Source organism: Neopsephotus bourkii, unplaced genomic scaffold, assembly GCF_033783945.1.
Source record: "Neopsephotus bourkii isolate Nb327-2 ecotype Australia unplaced genomic scaffold, CSIRO-AGI_Nbou_v1 NB_196, whole genome shotgun sequence".
In the NCBI taxonomy this organism is placed as follows: Eukaryota; Metazoa; Chordata; class Aves; order Psittaciformes; family Psittacidae; genus Neopsephotus; species Neopsephotus bourkii.
This window is the reverse complement of record NW_026900709.1, coordinates 5,324,306-5,342,044: the sequence shown is the minus strand read 5'-3', so window position 1 is coordinate 5,342,044 and position 17,739 is coordinate 5,324,306. Positions and strand designations below refer to the sequence as shown.

The 17,739-nt window shown below is 37.9% G+C and overlaps 1 protein-coding gene across 2 annotated transcripts; it reads right to left on the bottom strand.

Annotated features, from left to right (window-relative positions):
* Nucleotides 1–934: 934 nt before the first annotated feature.
* CFLAR (CASP8 and FADD like apoptosis regulator) lies at nucleotides 935–17,739 on the bottom strand. Of its 2 annotated transcripts, none has more exons than XM_061377656.1 (10): nucleotides 17,651–17,739; nucleotides 13,594–14,025; nucleotides 12,652–12,757; nucleotides 11,593–11,728; nucleotides 11,326–11,423; nucleotides 10,239–10,290; nucleotides 8,865–8,914; nucleotides 7,355–7,433; nucleotides 2,670–3,183; nucleotides 935–2,203 (listed from the first exon to the last, which is right to left on the bottom strand). In XM_061377656.1, the coding sequence occupies exons 2-10, from the start codon at nucleotides 13,887–13,889 to the stop codon at nucleotides 2,065–2,067; spliced, it is 1,470 nt and encodes a 489-aa protein (XP_061233640.1). In that variant the 5' UTR covers nucleotides 13,890–14,025; nucleotides 17,651–17,739; the 3' UTR covers nucleotides 935–2,064. The 2 variants fall into 2 exon arrangements, with proteins under 2 accessions (XP_061233640.1, XP_061233632.1); XM_061377648.1 differs by having other exon boundaries at nucleotides 17,647–17,728.

Sequence of the window (17,739 nt, the reverse complement as noted above, 5' to 3'; positions counted from 1 at the left end):
TTTTCTAAATTGTGCAAAAATGTCTTTCCTCACAACTGTGTATGTAACTTCTTGGAGTTAACATGCAAATAAAATATAAAGAGCTGAATTTTTAATCATAATAATATGTACTTCATATAAAATATAAAATAGTACATTAATATAAATAAATATATATTTTAATAGTAACATTTTATGTGGATAGTTAAAAGATTGTAAGGTAAACCCTGTTCAGTGGGTTTCTCCTCTTTATATGCTCTTAATCTGGCTCTACATCACATAATAAGGAAGGGCTCCTAAGCACTTTTTAAACTTTGATATCTACTCTTTGCCACATAAAAAAGATTTTCAATTTCATTTATAGTGGCTACTTGAAAACACATTTGTGGGTTGGGTTGGGGTTTTTTTTGCCTGAATGAAACTTAAGAAACATGGTTTAAAAAAAAAAAAGTTGACAAAACTGACATGATTCTATGTAAAGCCAACATCTAAGTACAACATAATATCAAGGAATAAAAAAAATTTCACTGTTATTGGAGTAAATTTACTAGCCAAGCACTCCTAACTATTCTCAATATACTGACATATACGGATAGTATACAATGTACAATGTATTCTATCAATAAGCTAGCTGCCTGATAGACTTGGTCTACAATTAAAAGTACTGTTGCTGAAGTTATATACAAAAGCACACTTGCTTTCTGCTCAAATTAAATGCAGCTACTAGGAAAAAAGAATCTTTTTGCGGTATATTTGCTCAAGGAACTAGTATATCCTGCATTAGCAAAACCCCCTTTCTGCTTGCATGAAACACATGCCAGAAGGAGGTAGGGTGTGACTACACAAGAAACCAAGCAAGGCATGCTAAGGCCTTTTATTTTTTTCCTGGAAAAAACACTGCATTAGAAGTATTAGAAGTTGGCAAATGGTCTAGGAGGAAAGAGAAAGCCATGAATTCGGTGAAATTAAGTTTTAATACAGCTCATTGAGGTTATACTGTTATATAAGAAGCACGTTAACTAACTTGTGTCAGGCATCTGCTCCACTGGAGAAAAAATTCTGTATTGATAGTTTTCACTCATGCCTTTTTCAGAAGAACAAGAGCAACTTGGAGGAAAAAGAAAATAAAAGAAAGAATCAATGAATAAAGACATACCCTTTTTCATGAGCAAAAGCAGTGAGGGTGTGGTGTTTAATTCACTTAGAAGAGCAAGTGGCTGCACACAACACAGGTTCAAATATGGTAAAGTGGATTTTTACAACTATACCTGGTCAACAAGTGTGAATCATGTTTCAGTTTCCACAATTCTTGCCAAAATCCCACAGTTTTTAACTGTGTGGTAGATTACTGTAAAGCCCTGCCACATGTAAACTCAGTTCTGCATCAGCAAAAAACATAGTTGGCCCACAACATGGCAGACCGTCTCATTTATTAACGTAGAACAGAACCCTTGTGTGCTGTGGATAGTACTGACAGTAGTCCTGAGTGAATCACCTTTAATGCAGCAAGGAGACGCAATACAAATTAGTTAAAAGACCATCTCTCTTCTCCTTCTGTTATGCTAGTCTGTGGAGGCATGCAAGCCAGAACTTGGTAATGAAGAACTGGCATTGCTGGGTAGGGATTCTTTCCCAACGTGTTTTCCATTATTAGGTGCTGGGGAGAGTACCCAGTGCTTTTCCAGCAGCCTGCACTGGCTTGTATTTGTTTTAAGCATCAACAGAAGAACCTAGATCAGTGCACTGCTAATAGCTATGCTAAAAAAGAACCAGTGAAATAATACGCAAAACTCTGGGAAACCAACAGCTCTACAGAGCTCTTTCCAACCTGTTTACTTGTACATGTTGAAAAATCTGTGGCAGTGCTAAATGATAGCCAGCATCCTCCTCCAAGCTTTAAGAACCTTCTGTATTAGAATATAAATCCAGTGCCTTAACACACTGAAATGCTTCTGAATCTCTGGGGTTGGAAGCAACAGGCACTTTAGATATACATGCAGTAACAATGCATAAAGTAACAGCATGTGTGAGGACTGTCTGGATCATAAATGTTTCTCATTAGCCACCTCAACCTTCCAACAGCAGTTAAGTGGCAGAAAGAAAAAGTTTCTTCCTCAGTGTGTGCTGGAGCAGAAGTGAATATTGTTGGCTTGGATCAGCAGTCTTATTCCATTCATAGACTCTTCTGTTCAGTTCCGTATGGATATCCAATATAGAGAGCTTCCTGCAGCAACAAAAGTAAAAGCTTTCTATTAGAGAATGAAGTAAGACATCATTTAAGAATCCACAAGTGAGAACACAACTTTAGACTCAGCAAGGAGAAAGTTTCAAATGTCAGTCTTTATTGCAGAGGTTACACCTCTAAAACCCAAGGCTGAATATGCATTTTGGAGACAATCTGTTACAACCCAAATCACTGTTGTGATATTGGTTATGCTAATATGATGAGCTGTGATTTCATTAGAAGGTTTCAGGGTTTGTAAAAAGGTATTAAGTGTTAACGCCATAAATATCTTGAAAAACCTTCCTGTGTCATCGTTCCAGGATCAGGTATACCTGTCTTTTAACTTACAACACAGCATAACAAATGACACTTTTCAGGATCAGACAGAATGAAACTTCAGGTTTCTCTTTCTGTAGGGCAGCAGGCTGTCATAGGAAAAGGGTTGTTTTTTAACTCTTTTATTTACCTTTTATGAGGACTGCAGAGTAGGTCAGCCAGGCAACGCAGATAATAGGAGGATGAATTTGAAGATTTTTCTAGTGTAGACACATTCACCTTGCAGTGACTCCAAAAGATGTCTGCTACTTGGGGAATAGTGACTTTCCATGGGGTTTCTGCATTAGCTAAGAAGTTCTCATTATTCCCATCTACTTCCAACAAACTAGTACATTCTTGCTCATTGTCTGGCACAATGTAGTTCTGAATAAAAAAAAGCTTCGGTTTTCCTACAAGTTCTGGACATGAGTCTGCTCTGAAGTATACCTTTACTTGTTCCAAAGGGAATCCAGAAAAAGTATGGTCCGTACAGAAGATGCTCTTAGAATTCCCACGGCTGACCAATACGCAAATGAAGCTGTCACAGTTTCTATGCTTCTGCAACCTTGCAACTTCAATCAGTGTTTGATTCATGTTCTTCATATTTAAGTATTTGTGACAATGAACATCATAGCCTAAGCATCTGAAGGTCTTTTCCAGCATATCTGAAAAAAAGCTAGATGTAATTACATCACTGCACATCAAGACTCAACCTCAAGTATCTTGAATTACAGTATTTACAGTATTTCACTACTGCAAATAATTTATTTCCAAAAAATAATTAAAGAAATCAAGAGTACTTGATGTTGATTACGTTACATACTTATAGTGCTATATGCATGCTGTCTTTAATATGTTTATGTACTTTGTGACAGCAAAGACTCTATTATTTGGCATGTGATCTGTTCCAAATTCCACAGGCACTTGCATGCTTTAACTTAGAGCCAGTATCCCAAGTTCCTAGCACTTGAAATATCAGCCAAGAGAAAATATTAGAAAATGCTTCACACACAACATTCTAGAAATGATAAGGAGCGATCTGGGTAACATGGGAAGTGTGTTTCACCTTTTAACTTATCAAAATTACTCTGAGTGGTTACAGATCTACAGAACTGCACAGGCTCCCTTTCATCAGTCAAAAGGGAACATGCTGCAGTCAGTTATACTTCCTATTATATAAAATGAACTTTAAGTGACGAGTTCCAGGTGGAGAATGGACACTGGAGTCTGAACTGCGAAGGAAGGACATTTTCAGGGACAAAAAAAAAAAAAAGAAAAAGCTGAACAATGAACCCCTTCAAATGTATGAGAAATTAAACTGTAGATAGCCAAAATCAAGATTTAACTGTATTTGTGCTGCAGGAAAATGTGCTATGCTCTGAATAACTACTTTGGATGTTTATTAATATGGGAGTGAAGCCAGATACATTATGGCTAAAATCATTGGCATTTTTTAAGCGTTCAGAGAACCACAGGACACTACTAGGATACCTGTAGCATTGTTACATTCAGAATAAAGCATGCAAAGTTTCTGATATTACAGGAAACATCAAGTTTATGTAAAATGCCTTACAGCCACAGGAAGCTGGGCTGTTCCTGGACTTCAAAAGTTTAACAATCCCGAATTATCAGAGGCTATTTCAGAGGTAACTGGCAGCAAAGCGGAAGTTGTACCGTCACACATGCCCATAGTGAAAACAAGGAACACAACTTGTAACTTTCCTCAGCAAAATACAAACTATACTATAGCAAGGTGCTAAACTGGAACTAGAGTTTCATTACAGTTCTGCTGGTTTGTTTAAATTTTGTTAAATAATTAAAAAAATCTGGGTATTTTTTATTTGGAATTAGAAAGGAAAATCCCCTCTATTTTAGGCAATTAAAAATCCTCTTCAAAATTCAGGTGGAAGATTCAGTATTAATACTGTTGAACAGTTATATACTCGATGACGCACTTCATCCTTCAGAGGGCAGTAGTACATACGCAAAAAAGTTACAGCAACGAGAGCGCTTTTCCTGCCACACTCTTAAGTGTCACAATAAAAAAAAATTAAACCAAATAATCTTAAAGCTGATACCTTTATTTAACAATGAATCAGAAATTATCCATGGTAAACTTTGGATACAGCAATTTTACTTTAAGGCAAGATAAAAGCTACATGCTGCAGCTTCAGATCAGAAAGCATCTGTTTCTTCAACAGTAACCATCTCCCAACAAACTTAAACTGACTTTGGAGCATTTCCACTCTACATACAAAATTTATAGTTTCCTCCCCTTGACTGTTTACAAAGTAAGGGTAAAAACTGGCTTCCACATGGAAAAGTCAAAAGCAGCTATTTACAAAACAGAATGGGCACTGCAGTTTGAATTTTATCAGCATGTACTGAACACTGAATTTACACTGAACATTTTCAACTGCTGGAATCCTTGAACATGCAGGATCTATTATTGGTTCAACTTTCTCAGACTAAATCTTGGGATAGCTACAGACTCTAATGAATACCATAGATAGAGTTCTTTATGTTCTCCCTGCCCACTTCTCTATTTTCAGACTTCAGAAGTAGTGTTGCACAACTCTACACAGTAGTGAATGCCTTTCTAACAAGCTCCTTTAAGCAATGGTGTATGTCTTGTCTCTCCTGAATTTCACTAGCACAGGAATTTATTTAAGTGAAAGTCTTGCTTTCTATCATGTTAAAATGCTGATGATGCACTGGTGACATTAAACGTCTGATCCACTGCAGAAAATGCATGGAGACTGAAGCACATTAAGCCTTGCTTTGGGTGGTTTTGGCACAAGAGCAGCAGAACCATGATTTGCTAGTGTATATGACATGCCAGACACTAAACGTGATCTATTTTTGTCCTCTCCAGTCAGCAGACTTCCTCTGTCACACTTACACTTTCTGTTCTTGTACAAGTACTGAGATGACTGTAAGAGCTCATGAAGATCACATGCAGTGGGGTTTTAATTTTTATTTTAAGCAATCTTTGTATTTAGTAGCAGTTACCATGACAAAGCAGTGTGCACAGTATAGCGTCTGTGCAAAAGATCCGTGCCTTCTAAGGGAGAATAGGTCTAAATTTATGTATCCATGACTACACTGACGTAGTGGTTCCTGTTTTCTCCAATGTACATACCTTACCTGCTTTTGTACTTTGTTTCATTAAAAAAAATAATCATAAAAATCAGACCTGGCATAGTAAAACATTTTTGTTCAATAAATTAGGTCAGCACAAGCTCATATGCTGTTAGAGACAATTAACTTTACAGAGTGCTTTTTCATAAAGAACACTATTTCTACACCTCTTGTTTTCTTTAACTCCCCACACTTGTATTTCCCTAGCAATCTTTTTTGCATTTGCTTTTAAGAAACAGAATTACAAGTAATTATTTTGGTATTGGAGCAGACTATTGTGCTACCTTTCAGATTAAGGCTGTGTATCTTTCTTGCATTGACAGGGCTGTTTGTTCTCTAAAGCTACCATAGAAGAGAGAAGAACAGGAAAGTAAAGAAGCAGGCAACAAGACAGAGCAGAATGTTTGATCTCAAGAGCTGCTCTCCTGCCCCCCAAGTTTTTCAGGCTTTGGCAGGCTGTCTTTGTTGTAGTTTCCTATTGGCCAAAGTCAGCCTTTTCTTCATTGACAACAGAAGTGAAGAAGTGTTTTAGATTTTTTGCATTCAGCAACTGCGTCCTTGTTCTTTTTGGCCAGAGGTGATTGATGCACTTCGAAGGACATACCGAAATCAGATGCCAAGGGTGCTTCCCAGTTTCATGTAACTGACTAAGGTGTCTTCCTGTCCCTCGTTTTCATTAATTGCGGCATTATGAATAAATTCCTGCTATCCTAATGACAAACTGTCTTGTTTTATATAATTTATGATCATCAAACATAAAAATTTTACTTTCTGTATCTATGCTTTTTATACACAGCTCCTCAAAGACTACATCAATAATTTTAAGTGGGTCTATCTGCTGGACCATTAGCTATGAGAAAAAGATACACTGACAAACCCTCTTCTTCCCCAACATCTCCTAGCTTATTACAGAACTGACAGCAAGTACTCTCTTAATTTTTACTTCAGCCTCATATTTTACAATGATTAGAGAGTAGGTCTTTTTTGCTTACGCAAACATATACTTTTTAGTTTATATAAAGGTAATCAGGAAAACCCCACATTTTAACCATAGCACTATCTTGAATTTTACATGCAAATTGTTGGGCTTTTCTGGGGGGTATTTTTTGTTTCGTTTTGCATTGGTTGGTTTGGGGTTTTTTAACTAAACCAAGAGGGAAGGAAGAAAATTCCTGTAGAGCTGTGGTGACATTTTCAGTTAAACTGTGCAAGATGTGACAGAAGCATAGGTGTATTACTAATAATAAATCATGTGCCTTTAGCTATTCAAAATCTGTAGCGTCCAATATGATTACACTTCAAATCCACAGTTCTGGTTTTGTTAACTGAAAATGCTGCCTTTACCATCTCTGCCAATAATCTGCTGTATGACTGTATCTTAACTATTCTGTTGGTCTCTGAACATCCTTTTTCTCCCTCCCAAAATTCAGTCTATCTTCCTTACAAGTTCTTTCATTCAGAGATTCTGTGCCAAAAACCAAACAAACATTGCCTGCAATAATTAGGATAGTCTGCTTTAACTTCAGGTTGGGCCTTTCAACTCTGCTTTAGAAGACGTACTAGAATCGACAGACTAGCTGACTAGGACAATATTACTCTAGCCTGGCTGTCAAATGTACACCGTATTCTTTATACTAAATTGCTTTAATTATCTGAGATTAAGAAAATAAGGAACTTCAGATTCCACAGACTTACCTGTGTTGTTCCCAATACAGTCTATTATCAGGCATATTCCTAGAGGCTGACTTTGCATTCTGTACTTATCGTCGAACACCTGAGGAATGTGAAGGACAAGTTCTTAGTATGTTGTGGAAACGGTGTTCTCACAGGGGAAGGGATAATTGGTACATAAATCCTGAAAGATACATCAAGGCCATGAGAGGCCCAAGGAAGCCTAAAGAAGCAAGATAAGAAGAAGCTGGAATTAACGAAGTTAACGAGAACTGTGGACTGTTGGCAAGCTTTCGAGGTCAAGTTCTCACACCTGCGCATAACCAATTATATGTTAGTCACTAAGGGTCTTCAAGACATGTATCCAATCATAATATGCCAAATCACTGTAAGTGCATGTAAGAAATAGTATGTAAGGGGTTAAGGCTTTGTAATAAATGGCTTTTGTCTGATCATATTGATCTCTGACTGGGTCCAGATATTTTCTGCGGCAGTATGTCACTCTTAACTTACAGACTTGATTCTTCTCTCACATTTCACAACCTCAGGTCTATTCAGTCACGTTGTTTTTCCACAGAGTAGCTAGCAGAAGTCTATCTACTGAGGTGCAGTATGTCCTATCTACACAGCAATAAAAATATGAGGAGACATAGGCCCCCCATTTCTAGTACAGGCTTAATTTTTGCACCCTTGTGTTATGAAATCTTACTACCACAATGATCCTAGAACGAAGACTAAAAAAAGCAGCTATATGGGGTGGAGAGCCTTTTTAAAGACCTGGACTATGACAGCAATGACCCTTCTACAGTACTTCCAAATTAATTTCTTTAACTGTAACTGCTATTTAGATGTGAACTATAAGCTTCATATTGCCAACACAATAAATGTAGAGAACTTTTGTGCTCTTCAGGTGTGCAAGCAAGCACTGCTTATCAGAAAAACATTTATTTCCTTATTTAGTGGAACAACCTCCTTGTTTCTAAATAATCTGTAATGACAATACCACAATACCTTTTCCCTTTAAAAATTACAATACTATTGCTATAGGTAATTCCCTGGTTCCTGGCCTACAGGGGAGGTAGTGGAAATAGCAGTCATTCATTCTTATCATTAATACCCAGAATATGTCTGTCTTCCACATTGAGAGCAATAGGCAGGGAGAGAATAAAGAACAAAATTTACTGCATGCAGAGAAGCCCTGCAATTTCTAATGCAGATGGCAAGAGGTCTGACTTCCAGCAAGTTTTGACTTAGCTTCCACTAATAAATACACAAGTTCTGTGTGCACATCATATGTACGAGCATTTTGCACACTCCTGCTTCTGAAGTAGCAACAAATATTTTATATTAAAACTATATCCTGCAAAAGCAAGTCACAGAACCTGTTTAAGGCTGAGGAAGATATGGGTGTACACATTGTTCTGTCTGCAGGCAATTAAAAGGAAATCTCAAAATGAAACAGAAAGAAAACTAAGGTAAATACCTTGTGAGGATTTTATTACATTTACATGCAAACATATGCACAAGCACATACCTCATATGATGCTGGTCCTGATTCCTGAATGGACACATGGACTGGTTCTGCTGCAGGTGAAACATACATAAGTAATCTCAGTATGTAGGAACCAATGACATTTCTTTGACGCGAGACCAGCCGAAGAGAAACCTACCTAGTTCTCACTCATCTGGACTTCTCAGTTTCTACGCATGCTACTGAAGTTAAGAAAACGCCCAAAATTTCACTTCTAAAATGTTATTTGGATTGCATTCTATATTGCTTATAACTAGAATAAACTAACAATCTCTCCTACACCGAGATAATTCAGCCAACTGCTCTTCTAAAAATCACCATATTTGAGACGAACTTTGCATTTCCATAAAGAACACAACACAGATGGTAAGAACCTGATATTTACTGGACAACTTCCTGGCTTGCCTGGTGGAGAGCTCACCACTGAATTGACTCAGAAAGTTCCTACTTGAGACTTAAATTGCACAGCTGCACTACATGACCTTCGAGCTGGCTAGTCAACCTCTTCCATGATTTTACTAATAAACTATTTATTCTGCTGAAAAGCTATGAAAGTGGAAGCCTACAAGAATTTAAATGAAATTTTAAGGTCTGGCACAAGCAGCAAAGCTGTCCTGGGTTCAGCAGTAGCAATTATTTTTCTTTTTCTTAGTAGCTGGTGCAGTGCTGTGGTTTTGACTTTAGCTTGACAGCAACACTGGTAACACACCCATGTTTTTAGTTGTTGCTAAGTAATGTTTACTCCAATCAAGGACTTTCTCAGTCTCAAGCTCTGCCAGGGACAAGGGGAAGACAGAAGGAAGCAGAAACAGGAGACCTGATCCAAACTAGCCAAAGAGGTATTCCATACCATAGCACGTCATGCCCAGTATATAAACCGCAGGCAGTTACCTAGAAAGCCAGATGGCTGCTCAGGTTGGGCTGGGTATCGATCGGCAGGTGGTGAGCAATTGTGTTCTCTCCCCTTGTTATTTCCCTTATCATTATTATTATTGGTGGTTGCAGTACTGGGTTTGTGTTATACCTTAGTTATTGGACTGTTCTTATCTCAAGCTGTGGGAGTTACATTCTTTCAGTTCCCCAGGAGTGGATGAAGAAAAAGAAGGGGGAGTGAGAGAGCAGCTGCATGGTTCTGAGTTAACTGGTTGGGCTTAAACCCCAACAAAACCAAATACAAGAGCAAATTTTCAGTATCTGAGTATTTCGGTATTGAGTATTTGGGACACCAGTTTTCAGAAGTCCCAAATACTCTCTACTGCTGGTGTTATCAGCTGTATTAGACAAAACCACAACTATCAAACAACAGTCCTACTGATACAATTAAATTCATCTTTTGACTTTTTTTAGATTATCAAAACTCAGATATAATGGTCTTACCCAGAATAAGACTTTGTCCATTTTTTGATTTTTCTTTGTTCACATTCTGGATCTAAAATGAAGAAAAAGGTATCTTTTTCCTCTCTTGTTCAAGAATGTTCCAAAATATAACACAATAAGGTTTTTTTCCTCAATAGAAACATTGCATATTTTAGATTCACATGTATCAGCTAATTAAAGTTACAAAATAACAAGTAAAGCAACCCTAAACCCTTCCTCCTCAGAAAAAAAAAACAAACCAGCCTGACATGAACAGTGAGGAAAAGCTTGTTCCCTAACATAGGAAAACAAGCAAAAACCATCCTCTGAAGATATGAATTTTGTTTCCTATAGAGCAGCAAGGAGGAACTTTCACTGAATTAGAAAGGAAATAATAGCAATATTATGATAATATGGAAAGTCAATGCAAACTCTTTCCTAGTAAGTACTCTGGAAAACAAAGGTGATATGACCTTGTTAGTAAAGACAGATTGCATCACTGGTGTCTTGTATGTGAGCTTTATACATACATATTTACTGAACACATGACAGAAATAATCTCATCAAATTCATTCAGCAAGGCTAAATACTTTTAAGTAAGGTCACACTATCACAGTATCAGACCTAACCCAAATATAAAGAACATTACATGCAACAGGATTTGATGACCTTCCACATCCCAAGATTAAATTTCTTAAAATAAGATTAAAACCAAATTAAAAAAATAAACCTGAGAAGTTCTCCCTTAGCTTTGTAAGTTAAAATGCTACTTTTCCTGCAAAATCCAGAAGTACAAAGAGTAATATGCTCTGCAAAAAAAAGTCAAAGCAAAACTTCTCACTCCCTAGAGTAGCAGAAAAACCTTCTCAAGATGCAATTTTTTTCATCTCCAACTAATAGGAAAAAATTCACAGAAGCTCTTCAAATGGGACCTATTTTAGTCAGAAGATTTAAATCAGGCCCTAAGCTCAGCAAGTAACAGGAATAAGAGAAATAAAGTAAGTAGTATTTTTGTTCCTAGCAATCTCTCATTCCTTAGCCTCTGCAGAGATGTCTGCCCTTTCAATGTCTGGCAATATTTAGGAAAGATCTGTCTATGTATACTTACCCCTGAATGATAAGGAGGATCAATCAGACTGAGATTAGGGAGAGATGCCTGAAGTGCGTTGACATATACTGGCTGAGAAGGAGCAGAATATATTACTGCTGAAAACAGAAACATACAGAGAAATACACTATGATATACCAATTTGTTTTAGGAACCTAAATCTATGAAGCATGCAAATACTCTGACTTGTAGCTCATAATTTTGTCTTCAGTAAGAACACATCTGATCCTTGCTATCAAGAGTAACCAGTGGAAAATAGGATCTTACCTTCATGTTTGTACTTCTGAATCTTCTTAATCAGGTCTATCCTGTGAATGCTTCGAAAACAATTTTCTATAAGATCCAGTTGATCAGGAGCTACCAAATTTAGTTTCTCCAGGTCAATCACAAGAGCTAGAAAACTCTAGAAGAGAAACCTAAACTGTCATATCAGTAATTTGTTCTCTATCAGTAAATAACAAAACAAGTCAGACAATAACATGTGGAGTTCATACAAGTTGTATATTCAAGAACTAGTGACATTACCTTCTGAAACACTAAGAAATTATCTGGAAGGTATAAGAATTCTTGGTATTACCATACGAGTAATGGAAGCCAGAGAGTGATATTCTCAAAAAAAAACAAAACAAAACAAAACAAAGTTTCATTTTGAGGAAATGAGTTTGCGTTACCTTGCTACAAGGATGACTTATAATGTGACCTCACATGCCACAAAGGAAGAGGTAAGAAAAGCTTTGGTGAATTTGCAGGACCTCTTCTTCTTTGGGTAAAGAGAGAAAAAGGAAAAGAAAAGAATCCCCAAAGGAAGAAGACAGAAATATGCAGTCTTCTATGCACTGTTGTCAAGTTTTCTGAACCCTCTCTACTGAATCCCTGCTTTCTCAGAGCACTTAAATATTCAGAAAACAAATGTACAAAAAAAGATCTAATTGAAATAAAACTGTTCTTTTCTAAGTGAAGCAGAGCATGAACCTAAAAAGTGACCTTGTAATTCAAGATACATTTCATACGATTATTGGTTTGAAATCCTTCATGTATAAACTTACTGATCAGTAACACTACTTTAATGGCTTCTGCATGTGAGGTTCATGATAAAAATATTCACTATAGCAAGTCTTCAGTGTTCTCTCTTACTGTTTCTCATGCATCTTTCCTTGAACTGAAAACCAAAAATTGAAATAGAAGCCACTGCTCCTCCACTTCCTGACTTCTGTCTGCTTCTCACAGCCTCAGCACCGCTTTGTTGTCTATCTACTTCTCTTTACACTTTAACCTCTCCTCTGCTGGTCTTCTCTTGCCCTAGAGAAGACCACCAGAAAAACGTACCTTATCTTTTGCCATTTTCACACGAGGTGCGTAATCTCTGAGTAGAAAAATAAGAGAACCCACTTCTTCTTTTTCCAGATTCTCATTAATCTCCACCATTAGTACCCTGGAATAAAGTTGACACATTCCTGAAGGATTAGCTTTCAGCAAGACCCCACCCCTGTCCAACTACCCAACATCTCCCATTTTCCAATCTTAACGTACCATTTCCAATTAAACAGGAAAATGCCAACCCTGCTCCAAGATTCAATTTTAAAATCCCTACCTCTTGCTAATCAGCACCTGCTGTTACTCAGACTGACTGTGTAAAATCTGCTGCCAGGAAACACAAGTCTTCTTAATATTTCAATAGGCATGAAGTGAAAGAATGAGGCAAGAGAACACATTTGAACTTTTATAGCTAGTAGCTACGGGGTTTTATTTCAGTAAGAAGTTAATACAGGAAAATCTTCCTTATGAGTATATGTAATTTTCCCTGAAGCCTCTCAAAGAAAATAACTGGAGCTTCTTAATTTAAGCCTCTTAAAACTAGAGAGGAAAATGTAATAAGAGACATGCCCCCTGAGAAAAGCTGTACTACAAGGCTATGTGACCAAAGCAAACTAGAAAAAAAAGTATCTCTAACAATGTTCCTCTAACACATCATTTCTATCTGGTGATCTAGAACCATATAAATATCGCTAGTTTTATTAAATAAACAAATTTCTTATAGATGCTTCTAATGCAGTGACTTGAAAGAAGGTACCAAGCCTTATTTTAGGGACTAAACTTGACATATTCTTTTCACTGTAACTCTAGATATAATGCCCTTTTCTGCTTTTCTTTCAAGACCTATTTAAAAAAAGAAACAAGAAAACACATACACCCCCCAAACTCCAACCCACCCCCCCCCCATTTTGAACAAAATAGCGTAGCCTTGATATCTGAAATAGATAATAGTACCTGTAATCAGGGACAAGTCTGAGATTCCTGGAAAGGTCAGCTTCCACTGTTGCCTTCTCAGTCTTCAAGATCCTCCTCAGCAAATCAAACCTCTTAACTCTATACAACAACTCAGTCAAGCCGAGGAAAGACAATTTCTCCCTCTCATTCAAAGCCATCAAAAGCTCTCTAAGGTCAGCATTGGCCAAGTCAGGAGCAAGGTCTCGACATAGGAAAACCATCATCTCTTCTTCTTCTTCATCCAATTCTTGCTCAATCTGGTGAATAAGGGCAGCTGGCACTTGGCACCTGGTCATCACTTTGTTGCTGTCCCTTTAAAATTGCCAGCCTACTGTTTTTTTAAACAGAAAGCCAACATGACATGAAGCACACTCTACCACAGCACTTCTCTGGTGTTCATTCTTAACTTGATTCATTTTTACATAAGCAGTTCTGTGGAAGAGAATTAAAATATACTAAATCAGTGATCTGCAGCACAAGTTCAGAGTTAACTCTCCTAGCTGATACATTTCACTTACAACTAAAATACCAAGTCTACACAGGCCTCCTGTTCTCTAGGGGTTCTCCCAGCTGTTCATTGCAGAACAAAAAATACTTGGTTGTACTAATCACAAAGTAAAAGGAAGTTATTTTAAAAGTAAAACAATACAACTCTGAAAATTCCATAGGAAGTGAAAGAGCATCAGCTTGCTGATGAGTGATATTTCAAGTGCTTCTGGAAATTAGTTAAGTTCCACAGCCATTTAAGTCTAAAGCTCTGACTTCTTCCCAGCAACCATTCACCTCTCTACTACCACCTTTTCTCCCTGAAAGTCTCAAGGCATTTTTCAGGAAGAGTTTTGGGAGCTAAGAGGCAGTTCAACCACACACTGTAGGCAAACCACTGCCATCACAGAATCATAGAATAGTTAGGGTTGGAAAGGACCTTAAGATCATCAAGTTCCAACCCCCCTGCCATGCACAGGAACACCCTGCACTAAATCATGTCACACAAGGCTCTGTCCAACCCAGCCTTGAACACTGTCAGGGATGGAGCATTCACAACTTCCCTGGGCAACCCATTCCAGTACCTCAGCATCCTCACAGTAAAGAACTTCTTCCCTATATCTAATCTAAACTTCCCCTGTTTAAGTTTGAAACCATTACCCCTTCTCCTACCACTACTGTCCCTAGTGAAGAATCCCTCCCCAGCATTCTTATAGGCCCCCTTCAGATCATTCACATGCTTTGTTTTAAATGCAGTCAAAATAAAAGAAATATTAACAATCTAATTATGAGTAAGTTCAGGAATGTGTGGATTTTCTTACTTATTAGCATCATTTAAAGTGATTCCAATCTGAATGAATTAGTAGGGTTTTAAGGATTCCCCACACCCCCCTCCATGTTCAAAAAGATTCAAGAGATACACAAAAAAAACCACCTTATATACACAAAATGTCTAACTCTGCAAATATAGATAAGCCACAGACTACTTTTCATGTGACATTCATGGTTCACCATACTGAAAACAGAAATCAAAATTCAAACCTAGGAAAATCCCCACCCTTGTGAACAACATAGTAAGGAGGGTTCTATGCTCAATTTCCCCTGCCATCAACTACGGAAATTCTATCTAACCTTCTCTGATCCCCATTACCTACATGGGGAAAAATGAAATGAGCAATATGAAGACAAATCTTGGTCATTCCAAGCAGCTGAGTTACTATACTGCACAGTTTTGTTTAAACCATTCTGAAAGCCAAAAAAACCCCAAAACAATTCGACTTCAAAGCCTAATACACTGAAGGATTCTAGCACCTGGATAACATTTTTAAGCATTTTCAGCCTTTCATTACACATTCTGTGACAATTAAAAATGTCACATACTATGTCTGTACATCAAAAAGAATGAAACTCATCTACGAGCCTTTTATTTTTTTAATTCCAATGCTGTTTAAATGAAAAGTAACTCTATACATCCACCTGACTTTGCTCAGAGAGTAAAGAAAAATATACCAATAGTCTGTGTATTCATGGCATGTCATTTACTGCAAGAAAACACACAGGATTTTCCTCTCTAGTTCAATGTTTCATGTATTGAGTAAAGACTTCAATGTAAAGCTTATGGAGCAGGAAGAGGGTTGAAAAACGAAACCTAAAGTACTACACATTCTCATTTACATTCTTGACTTATATGAAATCCACAATCATCCTTAATTCCTGAAGTCTAATAAAACCGCCACTGTAAAAGGATACTGCAAGATCGTGTGAGTTATGAAGGGGGGCAGGCCTACACATGGAGCAGCAACAACGAAATCTCTATTCCTCCTGTATTCAAAGAAAACAGGAAAATCTCTGGCACACTGAAGGAAAATGGCTGGTGAAGGGAGAGTTTTCTGTCACCCAAAATTTCCACAGAGGAAGAACTCTTCTAGGAAATAGCCTTAGGGTCTCTGATAAGGAAGTCACTGACTCTGGGGTGACTAATCTGTCCTCCTGCCCACAAAAGACGTCAGAGAAAAGCCAGCTCGATGAGGTATTTCAAAAGTGCACTTAAATACAAGCTTCTGGGTTTAGTTAACTTTCCGACTTTCCTGACATGTAGGACACTCTCCAACATGTAAGATTTTAAAGCTGACTGATTTTTCACATACTGTACAAGAAAACACCTTTTTCACGAGCATTAGACTTTAAGCCTGCACTAACTTTTGAGCCTGGGTATTACACTGTTAACAATGTTCACAAGAAAAAACTTTTTAAGGTAAACACCCGATAATATTAACAAGCCTATTTCCTCCTCTGACCACAAACCATTTCTGTTCCACACTAAAACACGCAGAAAAACATCGCTATGTTCATTAGCTTCTGTGAAGCTAACAAAGTTGATTATACTCCTTTTTACTATTTCACACTGCTCCCAGGCCTTACAGAATACAACCAAAGTCAGGGATGAATTTCCTCTTCAAGGAGCAGGAAATAACAAACTAAAGCTTCATGCACAAAACCACACAAGGCTTCAGTTAACTCCCTGCTTGATACTAACAAGTGGTGATCGGTATGCATGTACAAGCCTGAAGCAGTATTACTGTTTGCTGTTTTCATGACTGCAACACAAATGCTGAGGAATACACAAATACCAATGCAATGATCCAAGACAGAGAAGTATTACGAGGGAAGGTCTTTCCAAGAGAAGCAGGGAAATACCACACTAAATACGGTCTGCAACGAGCCTGTAATTTCTGGCAGCATTTGTTCCTTGAGAATTTCACATAAAGTTCTTCAGCAGCAAAAACAGGATGTAACATTCGTGGGTGTGGGTCCGATCTAGAAATCGTCTTTATTTTACCAAGATGAACTGATGTGAAAGCCCGTAGCTAGGAGCTTACTTTGCTACAGGACGCGCTAGCTGTGCTTCCAATCTTCTGATTTATTTGAAGAAGTAGAGGTGCTGCAGTGACACAAAGGTGACTGCATTTTGAGCCTGTATCATCTGGCATTTTTCAAAGTAGTTAATTGTTTGGAGCATGCTCCACAACTTCCACATTTCTCTATAGAAAAATTTCTTACGAGATACTTAGGGAAAACAGGGACATCCTGCAGTAATTCTCTCTGTATTAGGCTTAAATATTTTGATCTCAGCGTAGACAAGCAGTGACCACACTGGTTTCTATTTGGAGACGCTCTAGTTTAACACCCGTCTTCCTCATCAAAGAAAAACAACATGCAAACTAAAATTTGTTTTCCCGTAGGGTGCTTTCACAAAAAAAAAAAAAAAAAAAAAAAAAGAAGAAAAAAAAAAAAAGAAAGGAAAAAAAAGAGTTCTACGCGACTTTCTATCAGACTCGGAAAAACTAGTCGAGAGGAAACCCACTCCGCAACAAAACGTGGCTCGGGCGGACCAGCAGCGTCGCCTCACGAGAATGGTCAGGCTCCGTCTCTCCGCACCCAGCTAAACCCACTCCCGGTGCGGAAGAGGACTAGAAAAAAGTACCCGATTCCAAACTACAGTGTGTTAGGACACCTACATTGGGAGCGCATGTTAGTGTGCGGGAAAGGAAGAGGGGAAGGTATAACGCACCCAGACGCGCCGGGGTTCTTCTACAGCAGCTGGGTCAGGTCCGGCATTGGGAACAGGGAGAAGCAGGAGGGGGCGGTGCCGCGAGAACA

Coding starts and splice junctions, on each gene's coding strand:
- CFLAR (XM_061377656.1), bottom strand. CDS start 13,889: ATGACCAGGTGCCAAGTGCCAGCTGCCCTTATTCACCAGATTGAGCAA. Junction 11,729..12,651: donor TGAAAATGGCAAAAGATAAG/GTACGTTTTTCT, acceptor TTTCTCTTCTAG/AGTTTTCTAGCTCTTGTGAT. Junction 8,915..10,238: donor TGGACAAAGTCTTATTCTGG/GTAAGACCATTA, acceptor TTTCACCTGCAG/CAGAACCAGTCCATGTGTCC.